The sequence below is a fragment of the Scyliorhinus torazame genome, chromosome 12, assembly GCF_047496885.1.
Source record: "Scyliorhinus torazame isolate Kashiwa2021f chromosome 12, sScyTor2.1, whole genome shotgun sequence".
NCBI classification, from domain to species: domain Eukaryota; kingdom Metazoa; phylum Chordata; class Chondrichthyes; order Carcharhiniformes; family Scyliorhinidae; genus Scyliorhinus; species Scyliorhinus torazame.
In genome coordinates, this window is record NC_092718.1 from 225216511 (window position 1) to 225234532 (window position 18022).

The 18022-nt window shown below is 48.2% G+C and overlaps 1 protein-coding gene across 1 annotated transcript in view; it reads left to right on the forward strand.

The window, feature by feature from the left end:
• The window catches only part of smg6 (SMG6 nonsense mediated mRNA decay factor), a 679747-nt gene that overhangs the window by 359098 nt on the left and 302627 nt on the right, over nt 1-18022 (forward strand). Inside the window, 1 exon segment of the mRNA XM_072470017.1 lies at nt 13413-13614. Within this exon segment, the coding sequence (XP_072326118.1) occupies nt 13413-13614 (202 nt within the window).

Below are 18022 nucleotides of genomic sequence, written 5' to 3' on the forward strand. Positions count from 1 at the left end.
TGTCAGCTGTCCAAGGCAAGAATGCCCAAACCATCAGCTTTTGGCCTGTTGGAGCGCTCTGAATTCCATTTTCAGAGCTGTGTTAAATGTATGGAGCCTGCTGTGAACGATACCTTGGCTGGAACAACATACTGTTGCAAGACTGCACAATCTTGCTTCCCAGTAACTGATAAGATTTTGGATAACTTGCATTGTTGTCATAATTACCACACGGTGAAGTGCTTTAAATACAGTGAATTCCTTTGCAGTTTACTTACTGCGTTTGGTGTTGAACACAGTAGCGATACAGTGTCGGCAATGAGGTGAATAAACAATTGACATGTTTTTGGTGTTGTTGATTGGGGATGAATTATTGACTAGGACACGCAGCGAACTCCACTTTTTCTTCCAAGTAATGCAACCAGCTCTTCAATGTAGTTATTAAAAATAAATATATCCTGGCCTGTCTACGGTACCCATCAATATCACATGGAATTACCAGGGGTGTGACAATTTACTGTGACACTCTGGAGTGCGTCACTATTTGCAGTGAGTGTCTGGGAATTTGTCACAATTTGTACTGAGCCTCTGGGAGTGTGTCACTATTTGGGGTAAGTCCCTGCGAGTGTCTCAGTATTTAGGGTGAGCCTTTAGGAGTATGTCACTATTTGGGGTGTGCCTCTGTGAGTGTGTGACTATTTGGGGTTAGTCTCTGGGAGTGTGTCACTATTGGGGTGAGTCCCTGGAGTGTGTCACTATTGAGGTGAGTCCCTGGAGTGTGTCACTATTGGGGGGAGTCCCTGGAGTGTATCGCTATTGGGGGGAGTCCCTGGAGTGTGTCACTATTGGGGTGAGTCCCTGGAGTGTGTCACTATTGGGGGGAGACCCTGGAGTGTGTCACTATTGGGGTGAATCCCTGGAGTGTGTCACTATTGGGGTGAGTCCCTGGAGTGTGTCACTATTGGGGGGAGTCCCTGGAGTGTGTCACTATTGGGGGGAGTCCCTGGAGTGTGTCACTATTGGGGGGAGTCCCTGGAGTGTGTCACTATTGGGGTGAGTCCCTGGAGTGTGTCACTGTTTGGGATTTGTCTCTGGGAGTGTGACTGTAGCCACCTAAAATGGCTGATTCCTTATTAATTTGGCCAAAACCCGATTTAAAATGGCTAACCGAAAAGGCTGATGGGAAAAGCAGCCAACAGGACACAAACGGACAGCTGCAGACAGAATAGCGTAATCGGCTCTGGGGAAGTCGGCCCAGATCGATACTCAAGACTATTAGCAGCACATCAACCCAGACATCTGCAGTTTAATCGGCTATCCCCGGGAACAATTGCAACATATTAGCAATTGAATACCGGGCCAGACCTGTCGGCGCCTGCCGTGGCCGAAACAAAGACAGGTGAACGACCACCCCCCCCGATCGAGGAATCGCCCCATTATTGGAGCATATCGAACCCAGTGATTGGGAACAAGTCCAATCACTTGGGACTCAGGGTCAAGGGCCGCCCCGAGAGGCGGGAAGCCCCTGGGCCCTATAAAGTGAGGGACCAAGTTCAGATCCCTCTCTCTCTCTCCCTTCTTCACCTGCTCGCAGCCTTCGCAAGAACCTTCAGCAAAGAACCGTAAGTTTGACTCCAGCGATCGCTACCCGATAAAGACTCCTAGCCATCGACCCGTATCAGCCTTTTGAATCCCGCGGGCCAGATCCGATTCGATAAGCCATTCGTTTCCCTGACCTGGTGGGCCTTTCCTAAAGTTAAGTATTGGCCAGTAGTGGTAGATTTCTATATAGATAGTAGGATTATTGTGTAAGCATTAATTGTTGTATATAATAAATGACCGTTGATTTCAATCTTACTAAGCGGTGTGCTGACTTATTAATCATAACTCGAGCTTGAACCACGTGGCGGTATCAGAAAGATACCTGGCGACTCGTGAGCAAAGGTGACATAATCAGAGCTAATAAACTAAGGCTAAAAAGAGCAACATAATTGGCGACTCCGCCGGGACCCGACATAGAAGTGGAAAACCACTCCGGGAGAACCCCAGAAATTTGAATAGAATCCAATCGGAAGCATAAACAAAAAAAACCCACAAGTGTTCAAGTGGTTCTGGTTAATAATTCACAATTCGGAAGTGTGTGTATGCATGCGTAACTAACAGGGTTATAAGGTAAAACTGATAGATTTTTGTTGCGTCAAAACTGTCGGAAGTCGTTGTTTTCAGAAATTAGCGCAAGCCGTACCCGCATCTACGACACCACCTTAGCCCCCTGTTCCAAATTTGAACGTAACGAGCAGATAAGAGAGATGGCCATGCAGGCAATGCAACGCCTCATGAACCCCGAAGAATTTGCGGTCGCATCGATCAGCAGCATTAAAGTGGGACAGTGTCCCATTTGGGAAGTGGAAATTCGCAAATTTCTGCAGGGCAAAGGATGGCCCGTGTGGAGCGGTTTCTGTAATAACGACGACTCAGGTCCCGGAAGTATAGGACATACTTGGTGGGAGGACATGAGTGAAATCCATGAGAAAAGCTTAGCGAAAGCGTGCAAGCCGATGGCAATCGTGTCCTGCATGGCACAATTGCGAGGCACAGAGGAGGTCGTCAGGACGCTCCGAAAAGAAATAGAAGGCATACACCGTATGAGTAAAATCGATGTATGCGAGATGGAAAAGGAAAACCTGGAATTGAAAAGGCAGTTAGAAGCCAAGGACGAAGGGGTGGCTGACGCCAAACGGGGTCACCAGTCTTGTCTGGCGCATTTAAGCAGTTTTCAATCCCAGTATGAGAAGGCTTATCAGGACACGCAGCGTGCCGTCCTGGTAAAGAAAGGGACAGAGAAGCAGGTGGAGACGCTACAGAAGCAATGTAGTGATCTCAAGGCAGCCTTGAGAGTGCTCCGCGCTGCAACCACGGAACAAAGGCAGAGCTTAGACCATGCGAAGTGCCGAAAGCAAATTGCAGACCTGCAAGCAATGCTTTCTGTCCAAAAGGGATTCCAAGACACCTTTGGGGAAAGTTTAGAACAGGAAGACGGCCCTGATTGGGAAGAACTGCAAGAGACAGCGCAGAGATATGTTCAGGGAACATGTGCGCAGGGAAAGCCCCAAAGGAGGAGAGCACCCCCACCGCCCACACAGCAGGTAATACAGGCTCCCATGAACCCTGTAACAACCCACCGCACCGCCACAGCAGACGAGGCGGAGGTCTTATATTCCACCCCCCTCACAGTGACCCAATTACGGGATGCGTGTGCTAAAATCACACCGTTCCTCCCTGATTCAGACCCACACCATTTCTTTGCCACCGTCAAACACCAGGCGACCATGTACGGCCTGGATGAGAAAGAGCAGGTAAAGCTCACGGTCCTCAGCTTAGACCCATCGGTCGCAGCAGCCCTTCCCGACCCACAGAATGTAGGAGGAGGCACCCTTGCAGAAATGCATACCGCGATCCTGGATGCGATCGGGTACAACCGAGGCGACCCCGTAGACGGTCTAAATAAGTGCAGACAGAAAAAGTCTGAACACCCCACAGCGTTCGCAGGACGCTTGTGGATTCACTTTGAAGCCGTTTTTGGAAATGTAGACTGTGCCCATTTGTCCGCAGACAATATGGCCAAGTGGACCCGCACCCTTATCTCCCATGCCATGGAAGCAGGACAGAATGCCTGTAGTAATTATGACCCCTCGGAGGAGGCTCATAATGAGAAGTGGGTGGTCAAAAGATTGTCCCGCGTTTGGGAACAAGCGGCTCACGGTAAACCCGCAGCTAGAACCCCTGAGGAAAACCAAGCCGCCGCAGACGTGCAGGCAGTAAGAACCACTCTCTACAACCCCGCCTGGGTAAACGAGGGAAAGAGCAGCCCCCCAGCAAACCCGCAAGAATGTTACAATTGCGGACAGTTGGGACATTTTGCCAAAGAATGCAATGGCCCTAAAAAAACACAAAGCCCAACAGACAGGCACTCTCAATAAGAAAAAGGCAGAGCCCATACATAGCGTTAGCGCCCAGTCCGATCAGACAGACTTGACCAGAACGGACTGACGGTGTACAGGCTCCCCCAGCTGGGTCTGCGATACCCTGTGGGATAGGTCAGGATGACCCGTAGTCGCAGCAAAGGTTAGGGGACAGCCGATCGAGCTTCTCTGGGACACAGGAGGGTCCCGCACAACCTTAAATTCCTCCACCCTCGTTAAGGACACGTGGCCCACTACAGCCACTATCACCCTCAGCGGCTTCACAGGCCACTCACAACAGGGACATATCACAACCCCTGTACTCATCCAAATCGGCACCATTAATACAAAGCACCCCGCAGTGTTAGTCGACCTGCCCCCAACAGCAGAGCACATTTTGGGGATCGACTTCATGAATTCTCACCACCTCTCTTTCGATCCAGTCAACCAGTGTGTCTGGAAGATGGCGAAATCCGCTAGAGCCCCCGCAACGCTCAATATAGGGGATTATATGAACAAAATTAGCGCAGTAGGCGAGTTTTGGTTCAACCCCACCACACTCAGCACGGACCGACAGGTTAGGGCAGTCCTGCAAAAAAAACAGGGCATCATTCGCAACCCACAAACACGACTGTGGCCGGATGACCGGTTCCGTACAAATAACAGGACCGGACCCTAGACCCCAAAAGCAGTACGGATTTCCCCTAGAAGCAGAGGGAGAAATCCTAAAGGTTATAGAAAGTTTATTAGAGCAGGGCGTCCTAAGGTCGGTAGCCTCAACTAATAATGCCCCGATTTGGCCAGTAAGGAAGCCCGACGGATCATGGCGCTTGACCATTGATTATCGGGAACTCAATAAAGTCACCCCCGTAGCAGCCTCCACCGTTGCAACAAGTGCTGAGACCATGCTCAAACAGGGACTCCATGCCTGATATTTCACGGTTTTGGACGTCAGTAATGGGTTCTGGTCCATTCCATTGGCAAAGGCGTGCCAGTATAAATTTGCCTTCACTTTCAGAGCGCAGCAGTACACGTGGACATGCCTGCCACAAGGCTTCCACAACTCCCCCTCCCTTTTCCACCTACAGCTGGCAAATGGACTAGCAAAAATTTCTCACCCCGAATGTCTGGTACAGTATGTAGACGATCTAACTACCGCAGACAGACACAAAGGAAGAGCACATTGAGCTTCTGTCCGAACTCCTGGAATTACTACACTCCATTGGCTGTAAAGTAAACCCCAAAAAGGCCCAGATATTGGAAGAGAAAGTGGTATATTTGGGTACTATTATCACACACGGCAAACGCGAGATCGAGCACAAAAGAATTGACTCGATCGCTAAATTGCCCCTTCCCCAGCACGTTTCAGCCCTCCGGTCGTTTTTAGGACTGGTTGGCTACTGCCGAAACCACATTGACGGTTTCGCCAGCAAGGCAGCGCCCCTCTCAGACCTCCTAAAGAAAGGAGCCCCTTGGGAATGGCTTCCGCAGCATACGGATGCTGTGGAATCATTAAAACAGGCGCTCATAGCCGCCCCCGCACTACAAGTTCCCGACCCGCTTTCCCCTTACGCAATAGAGGTAGCGACCACAGACCGCACCCTTTCAGCCGTGCTCCTGCAGGAACGGCACGACCAGCTAAGACCCGAATTTTAGATGCTGTGGAGCAGGGATTCTCAGCCTGTGAGAGGCACCTGCTCGCAGTTTTCTGGGCAGTCCGGTACTTCTCATACATTACCGGACTGAACCCCATCACCATTTTGACCGAGCACACCCCCACCCAACTTTTACTAGACGGACGACTTAAAGACGGTACCGTCAGCCAAATCCGCGCTGCTAGGTGGACCCTTCTCTTGCAGGGACGGGACATCACAGTCAAACGGACAAAGACTCACACATACTTAGCGGACAATCTACAGTACCCCGGAACCCCCCATGAGTGTGAAATCATCTCGCCCCACCATAATACAGGCCCCTTTATAGCTAAAACACCCCCCAGAAAACTAGCCACTCCATCTCAGAGCCCCCCTCACCCGGACACGTGTGATCCCATTAGGATTTATGTGGATGGATCTTCCACAGTCCTGGATGGGCAACGCATAACAGGTTGTGGGATTTATGTGGAGGACGCACAGGGACGCGTCCTCGAGGAAATCGCATTAAAATTACCCAGACACTTAGGCGCGCAGGCAGCAGAGCTTGCGGCCATCGCTTACATTGTAGAGCACCCAGATTCCTTCTCCAGCCCAGCAGACATATATTCAGACAGTCTATACGTGTGCAACAGCCTCACTGAATCTCTGCCCCTCTGGGAAACAAGAGGATTTGTTTCCGCGGATGGAAAACCCCTCTCCTCAGCCCCACTACGCCGCCATATTTTGGAAAAAGCCAAGAACCGGACCTTTGGCGTTATAAAAGTCCGCAGCCACCATCGTCTCCCCCCCCCGCCTGGAAATGTAAAAGCCGACGCACTGGCTAAGGCAGGATCCAGGCATGGGTATTTTTGGAAGCCCCCCGAGAGCGCCCCAGTGAGTGCGCCAGTGAGTGCAGTTCAGGTCGCGCAAACTAGGGTCGAGGATCTAGTAGCGGCCCAGAAGCAGGATAGCACTCTCACTGAAATCGTGAAAGGGAAGTTTCCAGCCTCATACGAGAGGTACAGAAATACAATAACCACACATGACGGTGTGGTGCTAAAGGACACCCTTTATGTAGTTCCTGAGCAGGATAGGAACCAAATAATCTGTTTATTCCATGATGGTCATGGACACCAGGGAATCGAACCCACCGCAGCCCACCTCAAACAGCTTTGTTGGTGGCCAAATCTCAAGGAGGATGTATCCCATTACATTGAGAATTGCCTCATCTGCGCTCAGAACAACCCAGATAGATATGCCAAAAAGGCACATCTCAGCCACATCCGACCTGTTAACGGCACCTGGACTAACCTCCAGATCGATGTTATAGGTCCATTGCCCCCTTGCAGGAATGGCTATAAATATATTCTGGTGGTCATTGACACTTTTACAAAGTGGGTGGAAGCATTTCCAGCCTGCACCAACACCGCGAAAACCACCGCCAAAATCCTAACCCACCACATCTTCACAAGATGGGGACTCCCCCGCAGTATTGAATCGGACCAAGGTTCTCACTTTACGGGTCGGGCCATGCAGAACGTCCTCACGATATTTGGCATAACCCAAAAATTTCACATTGCGTACCACCCGAGTGGTATAGTGGAGCGCATGAATCGGACCCTAAAAACCACCCTTAGAAAAATGGTCCAGCAGAATAACACCACTTGGGATTCGGTCCTCCCCTTTGCGCTGATGTTTTTGCGTAACACTGTTTCCACCTCCACAGGTTACACCCCACACACCCTCATGACCGGACTCCCCATGAAAGGGACAGAGTACTTGTTGGGTTTAGACCTGACCAGCCCTGAAGTTACGGCCCTCACCCATGAGAAAGCCGTTGAACAATTACTTGCAAATATAAAAACGGCTCAGTTAGCAGCCGCTGTTAAACTGGGCACTAAAAGAAAACAGAGCAAGGCCTGTTTTGATAAGGCAGTACATGCAACGGAGTATAATATAGGACAACAAGTGATGTTTTCTGTGTATAACCCCAGCACATTTCTGTCTCCGAAATACTCGGGTCCGTACTCCATTACGGATAAAGTAAGCCCATCGGTATACAAAATCAAATACCAAAATGGTAAGACTGCGTGGTTTCACATAAACCAGCTAAAGGTTTATGGAGCACAGTCAAACCACGCCCACCACGTCATGCTTGACGCAGCAGACCAAACCCCGCCCACAGCCAACGTGACCACACCAACCCCCTCCACGTCCAGCCCAGACACGGACTCGCCCCCGACTCCACCCACAAACTTTACACTCCGCCCCGGAACGCCCACAGACTGCAGCAGCAGAGACAGCGACTGTGACTCTGACGATAGCCACAGCACGCCTCCCTACTATCCTGGTCCCACACCCAGCGACTCCGACTTCGACTCCAGTGACCCCTTCCTCATCACTTTCTTAAACAAACCACACCACCGACCACCGAACCACACGGACGACCCCGACTTTGACCCCACACAACTTGACGAACGCCATTGGCACCGCAACAACTCCTACAGACTTGTCCGCAACGACGAGAGCGACCCCAACTCACACCACGCAGCCCTCTCAACATTAATTCACTCCAGAATTTGGCACCTCGGAGAAGGGGACGACCCCGAGTCGGACCCCCAATCCGCCAACCCCTTTGCGACCCTGTTCGCAACAGAGAACTGAGGTGTCCACATGATGATTTAAAGGAGACACTTGGTGAAAGGTGTTGTCCTTCCTGATGGAACCTGCAGGATGTTTTGTGTTGTTTGTATGTTTGTTTAAATATTGTTCGTCCAACAGGAGAATTTTCTCACCGCCACACACCCATTCACCTGAACTTTTTAGCTCTTTCCAACGGACACCCACCGCGACCAGACGCTTCTTCAGCGGTACCAACTTGTCCACAGATACCACAATGGTACCAACTTGTCCACAGACACCTGGTCAGCAGACCACACGCTCGTTCAGGGGAACTAGCTTTTCAGCTGGTACTGGTCCAAGTGCCAGATGCCCGTTCTGATTCGATGGTAAAACACAGCACTAGCTTTTCAGCTGGTACTGGTTCAAGGCCAGATGCCCGATCTGATTTGACGTGAGAATCACAGCAGCAACCCCACCATGATGACTACATTTTTGCCCGTTCTTGTCAGTTGCTCAGGCAGTGGAGAAACGACGTGAGACCCGCCCTGCCTGGGGACCCCCCCGTTGGTCAAAAACGCTCGGGTAGGGGAGATACGGTATTGGTAGCCGTCCTACCCGGGGACTCCATCCAAATCTTACCCGTCGCGGCCCATACGCACCTCATTCGACCTTTTCCTTTCAAAAACAGGTTTATTTATTTAGGCAACCTTTGGGTTGCTGCCAAATGCTATTTACATCCAGGAACATTTGGATGATAAATCAGCACTGGTCCCCCATTGGGAAGTGTGCCGTGTCCTAACATTTGTTTTGAAAAAAAATGAGGGAGTCACATAGAGTGACCAATTATAAGGGAATAATTGGCCCCGCAGGACAGACACACTAACATACCGGATATTATACCAAGGTAGTTACAGATACTATGCTTGTTTTACAGAACCCCAGAAGCTCCAGGACCGGAGAAAAACAGAGAACACAAAGAATGAAAAAGAAGGAGGACAGCCATGAGGACTTCTTTCATCGTGATCAAGATTTTTATACTGGATATTTGGTTGCGCGGGAACGCGGACCCCATTACTCCAAACCCCCCTGCCGTTAATGTTTCACTGCCCCGCAGTACCGAGGGCCCAGTCACCAGCCACGCTGCATTATCCTGGTGTGCCAAGTTCATAACTTGGTACTCCCTGTCGTACGTTATTGAGGCACTATTAGCGTTGGCAATACTCTGCTGTGCAGTACAGACTATGCGCCTCCGCAAGTGGAGAAGGAGAGCGTACCGCGCTCGAACCCCGCTATATCGGATCCAAACCCCTATGTTCGGGTATGACCAGACCCCAGACCCCCGTGACCTATAATACAAAAATAAAGAACAAGCACTTGCGTTTTCCTGTAAATAAAAGATGTACAAAACTACCTATAACGAGGAAAAAATGTATGATCCTGAGCTTGACTGCCAAGCCAGGAAAGAGTATATTGAATGTTATAATTGTTGTTGTAGGTTTAGAGAGATAGGATGATGCAATGCTTGATGAGTGATTTAGGTAAAATTAGAGGTTCCAAGTTTTTATTTTTTAGATACATGCCCCTGCCTGACATAGCGCCCTCAAGAATTGTTCAGGTAAATTTTTGTGCATAGCTAGGGTCAGAGTAGTGGCCATGTAGGAGGTGTCCCCCCCACCCCCGGTCAGGGAACGGAAAGGACAAAATTAATGTGATTCTTCACGCTTCGCGTTAGGATCACAAGGAAGGACTGTAGCCACCTAAAATGGCTGATTCCTTATTAATTTGGCCAAAACCCGATTTAAAATGGCTAATCGAAAAGGCTGATGGGAAAAGCAGCCAACAGGACACAAACGGACAGCTGCAGACAGAATAGCGTATTCGACTCTGGGGAAGTCGGCCCAGATCGATACTCAAGACTATTAGCAGCACATCAACCCAGACATCTGCAGTTAAATCGGCTATCCCCGGGAACAATTGCAACATATTAGCAATTGAATGCCGGGCCAGACCTGTCGGCGCCTGCAGTGGCCGAAACAAAGACAGGTGAACGACCAGCCCCCGATCGAGGAATCGCCCCATTATTGGAGCATATCGAACCCAGTGATTGGGAACAAGTCCAATCACTTGGGACTCAGGGTCAAGGGCCGCCCCGAGAGGCGGGAAGCCCTTGGGCCCTATAAAGTGAGGGACCAAGTTCAGATCTCTCTCTCTCTCCCTTCTTCACCTGCTCGCAGCCTTCGCAAGAACCTTCAGCAAAGAACCGTAAGTTTGACTCCAGCGATCGCTACCCGATAAAGACTCCTAGCCATCGACCCGTATCAGCTTTTTGAATCCCGCGGGCCAGATCCGATTCGATAAGCCATTCGTTTCCCTGACCTGGTGGGCCTTTCCTAAAGTTAAGTATTGGCCAGTAGTGGTAGGTTTCGATATAGATGGTAGGATTATTGTGTAAGCATTAATTGTTGTATATAATAAGTGACCGTTGATTTCAATCTTACTAAGCGGTGTGCTGACTTATTAATCATAACTTGAGCTTGAACCACGTGGCGGTATCAGAAAGATACCTGGCGACTCGTGAGCAAAGGTGACATAATCAGAGCTAATAAACGAAGGCTAAAAAGAGCAACATGTCACTATTTTCATTGAATCTATGGGATTGTCAGTATTTGCAGTGTGTCTCTGGGAGTGTGTCTGTATTTGCAGTAAGCCTCTCAGTGTGTCAGTATTTAGGGTTAGTCTCTGGCAGTGTGTCACTGTTTTCATTAAATCCCTGTGAGTGTGTCATGATTTGGGACGTGTCTCTGGCAGTGTGTCACTATTGGCAGTCTCTGGGGTGTGCCACTATTTTAATTGAGTCTCTGTGAGTGTCACTATTTGCATGAGTCTCTGGGGTGTGTCACTATTGGTGTGAGTCACTGGGAGTGTGTCACTATTGGTGTGAGTCACTGGAAGTGTGTCACTATTTGCATGAGTCTCGGGTGTGTCACTATTGGTGTGAGTCACTGGCAGTGTCACTATTCGGGCTAATCACTGGGAGTGTGTCACTATTGGGGTGAGTCACTGGGAGTGTCACTATTGGGGTGAATCATTGGGAGGGTGTCACTATTGGGGTGAGTCCCTGGAGTGTGTCACGATTGGAATCACTGGGAGTGTGTCACTATTTTCATTGCGTCACTGGGTGTTTCACTCTTTGCAGTGTGTCTCTTGGATTGTGTCACTATTTCCTGTGAGTCCTGGGGGTGTGTCTCTATTTTTAGTGAGTCTCTGGGAGTGTGTCACTATTTGGGGCGAGACCTGGGAGTGTCTCTCTGTTTCTGGTATGTTTCTGGGACTGTCACTATTTGTCGAGTCTCTGGGGGGGTGTCACTATTTGCAGGGAGTCTCTGAGTGTGTCAGTATTTGTGGTGAGGCACTGGGAGTTTGTCACTATTGGGGTGAGTCATTGGGAGGGTGTCACTATCGGGGTGAGTCCCTGTAGTGTGTCACTATTGGAGTCACTGGGAGTGTGTCATTATTTTCATTGAGTCACTGGGACTGTGTCACTATTTTCATTGAGTCACTGGGACTGTGTCACTATTGGGTTGAGTCAGTGAATGTGTGCCACTTTTTGGGATGCGTTTCTGGGAGTGTGTCAGTATTGGGATGCATTTCTGGGAGTCTGTCAGTATTGGGGTGTGTTTCTGGGAGTGTGTCAGTATTGGGGTGAATTTCTGGGAGTGTGTCAGTATTGGGGTGCGTTTCTGGGAGTATGTCAGTATTGGAGTGAGTCTGTATGAATTTGCACTATTTTTATTGAGTCACTGGGTGTTTCACTCTTTGCAGTGTGTCTCTTGGATTGTGTCACTATTTCCTGTGAGTCCTGGGGGTGTGTCTCTATTTTTAGTGAGTCTCTGGGAGTGTGTCACTATTTGGGGCGAGACCTGGGAGTGTCTCTCTGTTTCTGGTATGTTTCTGTGACTGTGCCACTATTTGTCGAGTCTCTGGGGGGGGGGGGTGTCACTATTTGCAGGGAGTCTCTGAGTGTGTCAGTATTGGTGTGAGTCACAGGGAGTGTGTCAGTATTGGTGTGAGTCACAGGGAGTGTGTCACTATTTTCATTGAGTCACTGGGAGTGTGTCACTATTTGCAGGAAGTCTCTGAGTGTGTCACTATTTGGGGTGAGTCACTGGGAGTTTGTCACTATTGAGGTGAGTCACGGAGTGTGTCACTATTTTCATTGAGTCACTGAGAGTGTGTCACTATTTTCATTGAGCCACGGAGTGTGACACTATTTGTGGTGAGTCACTATGAGTGGGTCACTTGTGAGTCACTGGGCGTGTGTCACTATTGGGGTAAGTCCCTGGGAGTGTGTCACTATTGTTGTGAGTCACTGGGAGTGTGTCACTATTTGCACTGAGTTTCTGGGGGGATGTCACTATTTGCACTATTTAATAGTCACTGAATGCCTTTTTGCCCATTGATATTTGCGCTTAGTCACTGGGAGTGTGTCACGATCGGGCTAAGTCCCTGGGAGTGTGTCGCTATTTGCAATGAGTTTTTGGGAGTGTGCACTATTTGTAAAGTCTGTGTGTGTGTGTGTGTGACTGTTTGAGGTGAGTCTCTTGGTTAGTGGCATCTTTGCGTGAGGGTCTGGAAGTGTGTCACTCTTTGCGGTGAGTCTTTGGGAGTGTCACTATTTGCAGTGAGTCTCTGCAAGTTTTTCACTGTAGAGAGTCTCTATTTGTTGAGAGTTTCTGGGAGTGTGTCACTTCCTAGGCAACACTGGAAAAGTGTCAACACTTCTTCCAAAGTGTTCGCCTCACTTACATTTGCAAAGTGCAGGATCGGCAGTTATTATTGACAAGGATGGGAGCGACAGCTGCCATGAGAAGTGAGTTTTGATGGAGTTGCTTAATTTACACTATCAATGGGCAAAAAGGCATTCAGTGACTATTAAATAGTGTGCAAATATTAATTGGAACTGGAGTGTTGAAGCTCACTGTCACAACACCTGCATCTGTTCTTTTTCCTAATTGGGTAATCGTTTGAGACCAAAATCCGGAACTGTTCTTGCACTGACTTAATAAAAACATCATCTGTTTTTCTAGTTCCGAATGAATGTTTTATTATTAACAATGTCTTTACATCCTAAAACACTTTGCTGAGCATCGCTTTCTTCTCCCCAGTGACCTAACCTTTGGCTCTTGTTTTTTTCTGTTGAATTTCCTCTCCTCAGAATTGCCATCGATGTGTGGGCCATGCTGGCAGAGTTCTGCAACATTTTCACAGCTGTCAACCAGTCAGAGGTACCGCTGTACAAGGACCCGGATGAGGACCTCACCCTGCTTGTTCTGGAGGAGGACAAGATCCTCTCAGGCTTTGTTCCTCTCCTGGCCGCCCCTCAGGACCCATGCTACGTGGAGACAGCCGCAGATAAGGTCAGCCGAGGGGCACATTGTAAACTCTTGTTCCTGGGAAGGCTTTTTTTAAACAGAATGTGATTGAGTCAGTGAGGGTGTAAAGGGAAAACCGTGACCTCAACATCTGACATCTGCCTCTGCGGCACCAGTGTCATGAAAATCACCTCTTCCTGTAGCGTGTGCTCTGTGGCATGCTTTTGTATACACTTCTTTCTCTCCTTATCTAAATAGCTTGTGTTGGCCACCTCCATTAATCCAAACGGAGGACGTCAGGCCCTGTCACAGAACTCTGCACTGGGCAGTCATCCAGCTGTCTCAGGCTGTATTATAGTCCCACAACTTGATTTCAGTGAGGCTATGAACTGAACCCCCAAACCTTTCTCTTATTATCTCCTGCCTCCTTAAAAAATATTCATGTCTGCATTTTATTAAATGATTTCTGCAGTTCTATTTAATACTTTCAAAGTAACTTTACAAAGTAAATCGACTAGAAAATCCCCAAACTTACTCATGCGTATAGACTATGCAGATTGTGATATCTTGCTGATCTTTCAGCTAGCTGCAAATTTACTCACTTGCAACTGTTATCGCACAAGTGCATTCATCGACAGTCCCTCCGTGTTCAAGCTGGGCTGACATTCATCAGTGTCAATAGCAGGACAATTTCCAAATCCTTGGAAAGCAGAGTGACTGATTCCAAGTGATGAATGGAAGGCTTTTCATAAGAATAGAGAATGCAAGAACTGCACTGCAGACCAGTCAGGTTCTGTGGAGAGAATATAGAATACTAAGATGGACAGATACTTGCCTTATTCAATGTAATGGAGGGAGCCATGAATGATACATGTTGGTTGGAAGGATGAGAAGAGGAATACAATTTGGAAGGTACAATTTTACAGCAGGTACTGTGAGCACACACAAGTTTGAAGGTGGCAGGACAGATTGAGAAGGTTGTTTAAAACGTACCATGGAGCGATCTCAACTAGAATGTTGTGTGGAATTTGGGTACCATACTTTTGGAAGGATGTCAAGGCCTTTGAGCAGATGTGGAAGGGATTTACGAGTATGGTTACCAGGGATGAAAAGCTTTGGTAATGTGGAGAGACGAGAGAAACTGGGCTTATTTTCTTTGGAGAGAGGGCCAAGGGGAGAATTAATAAAGATATTCAGAATTACAATGCTAATGAGGACAAACTGTTTCTACTGGCAGAAGGGTCAATAACCAGCTGACCCATTTAAAATAATTGGCAAAAGAACCACCAAAGGTGACAAGATGGAAAAAACTTGTTTTCCCAGTGAATAGTGCAGTCTGAAAGGGTGATGGAAGTAGAAACATTTACAGAGCCATGAGGAACGAGGAGAAGAGAAGGAATAATTCGATGGCTCCTTCAGAATACCAGCACAGACCGGATTTTATGACCCGATGAAAAGTACAAAGAACAATACAGCACAGGAACAGGCCCTCCAGGCCTGTACCAGTCATGATACCACCCTTGGCCAAAACCCTCAGCACTTCCTTGTGCCGTATCCCTCTGTACCAAAAGATCTAAAGGTGGTATTAAATATGTAAAAAGGAGTGGGATTCATTTTATAAAGGGCATTTTCATTGTTTTTAGTTAATGCAGTGATAAAAGTGCTTCGCTGAGGGTTGCTTTCAATCATTTTTAAAAATAAATTTAGAGTACCCAATTATTTATTTTTTCCAATTAAGGGGCAATTTTAGCGTGACCAATCCACCTACCCTGCACATCTCTGGGTTGTGGGGGTGAAACCCACGCAGGCATGGGGAGAATGTGCAAACTCCACACGGACAGTGACCGAGGGCCGGGATTCAAACCCGGGTCCTCAGCACCGCAGTCACAGTGCTAACCACTGTGCTACATGCCGCCCCTAGGTTGCTTTCAATCATAAGGTATATAAACAAACACTTTGAGAACACACCCTCATGAGGAGAAGGAATTTCCTTTGACTTCACCAAATTTGGGTGGCAGAGTGGGTAGCACTGCTGAGTCACAGCGCCAGGGACAAGTGTTCGATTCTGGCCTAGGGTGACTGTGTGGAGTTTGCACGTTCACCCCATGTCTGCGTGGGTTTCCTCTGGGTGCTCCGGTTCCTCCCACTCCAAAAATGTGGAGGTCAGGTGAATTGGCCACGCTAAATTGCCCCCTAACAGTCTAAAGGTTAGGTAGGATTACGGGGCTAGGGCAGGAGAGTGGGCTTGGGTAGGGTGCTCTATCGGAGGGTTGTGCAGACCCGATGGGCCGAATGGCCTCCTCCTATGATTCTATGATTTGGTTCCTTCAGCGAGTTGGTGTATTGCTGAGATATATTTCTCTGATGCATTAATACCTGACATTCTGATTCTGGACAGTGACAAATTGACAAGCAGCACTGGTGTAGAGGAGATCCGTCAGTGTGACAGAACACCAGAATTTGAAGCTTATTGGTTGGGATGACACCTGCTCCTGTCACACCAGTCTATATGTCAAGAATGGGTGCTTCAGTGCAGAGATGCTAATGTGACCGGCTCAACTCCCTTTAGGAGGCTCCCACTGGTACCAGCCTGGCACTGGTGGCCTACATTGTGATATCAGGTGGCGCACACGATGCAATCAGACTTGCACAGGTAGCTTGTGTTCCATTGTTGTAGCAGCAACGCTGTTTATGTCTTGATATGATCTTCTCATTTAAATTACACTTGATGGGCAACTTAGCTGCTGAAGATAATAAGTGTCAGGGCATTACAGGTCTTACGTTTGATTCCCGATTGGTGGCACGGTGATGCAGTGGTTAGCACTACTGCCTCACGTCGCCGAGGACCCGGTTTTGATCCTGGCCCCGGGTCACTGTCCGTGTGGAGTTTGTATATTTTCCCCGTGTCTGGGTGGGTCTCACCCCCACAACCCAAAAGATTTGCAGGGCAGGTGGATTGGCCACACTCCATCAGGGAACAGTGTGCCTGCAGTCACTTGCTAGTGAAGTGACGTGTCAAAGGATAGTTGTACAACCCAGATCCTGAGTAAGACCCTGCTCTTTCAAAAGAGGAAAGCTAACGGGGGAGAGAGAAAAATTGACAACCTTTCCTCTCAATAACAATCACCTCACAGTAAATATTCCAGAGCCTGTCTGGATCGAGAACAAACCTTCAGAACAAAAAAATGTGTGTGCCAGCCCTGAGAAGTCAGTTATTTTAGCATGGATGTGATGCGGAACAAGACTGATGTACGTCTGGTGTGGAATGATGTCTTTGGGGAAAGTTAGCTGTTCACTTGTAACGTTAATTATGATCTGTTGTCATACAATCCTAGTGAAACATTCAACATTGTAGTTAAATGAAGGCAGTGAATACAGTTCCATCAAGGTTTGCAGCGTTGAGTTACAGGACAACCCTCCTCACCACACCATGCCTGGAGCTGCCCTCTGTAAAATGTAAAAGTATACAGAAACTAAACAATTTCATCAAGCAGTAACAGAGCCTGAGTTAGCCACGCCATCAATGCCACAAACTGAACTTACCGTGAATATGAAGTGTTGACCTTGAATGATCTGATGTTTGTTTCCATTAAAAAATCTCATCTTAGCTGAGGGAGCAATAAGGACCTAGCTTCAATGTACTGGAATTAATCACCCAGGAGTTCAGTCCTGTGACCCCTGCTGGAAATGACGTGTGAGAGAGAGGGTTTCTCAATGTTGAAGATACTGTTGACACCCCCTACCGGGGTCACACATGAAGATGCACTGTTAAACTAGTACCCCAGTAAGAATCAGCAGCTTTAGGAGAAGCGAAAACTGAAAATGAGCTGGCTGTGTTCTTTCTCTTCCGGTCTTGTAGAAATAGGTTCCGAGCCTTATTGTAAGTTCTGAAATTTGTTGAACGCGTACCGAGAAGGAAACGTCAGTCTCTTAAAGGTTGGTGTATTTATAAGAAAATGCTGTGCTGGAAGATTATATTTCCCAAGAAAATGAGTGGCTCAAATGCATTTGCTTTTTACATCATTGTGTGAACAAATGGCACTAAGCACAGCACCTCTCCTTCCCTCCCTGTCTGCTGAAGCTTCCGTGCCTTCAGCTCCATGCACCCCTGCCTTTGACACCTGCACAGTATAATTTGGCCAAAGGAAATGTGAGGGTTGGATGATTGATGCATTGGAATACTGGCAGGCCACCTCTGCACCAATGTGGTGAAACAGTGTCTGTTGAAAGGCAAGTTGGATTTGCGAGGTCCCAATCCCAAATCCCAGAAGGAAAACTTGGAACGCTGGTTCTTAACTAGCCAGTTTTGCAATCTGGAAGAAACTGTGAGAGAAGAGATGAAACCCGGTGAGGAAAGGAGGCTGTGTTGTTGAAAATTATTCAAATAACAAAATATTTATTGAACTTTAAATCACAAATAAACGATAACCGTAAAGAACAATATTTACTATTA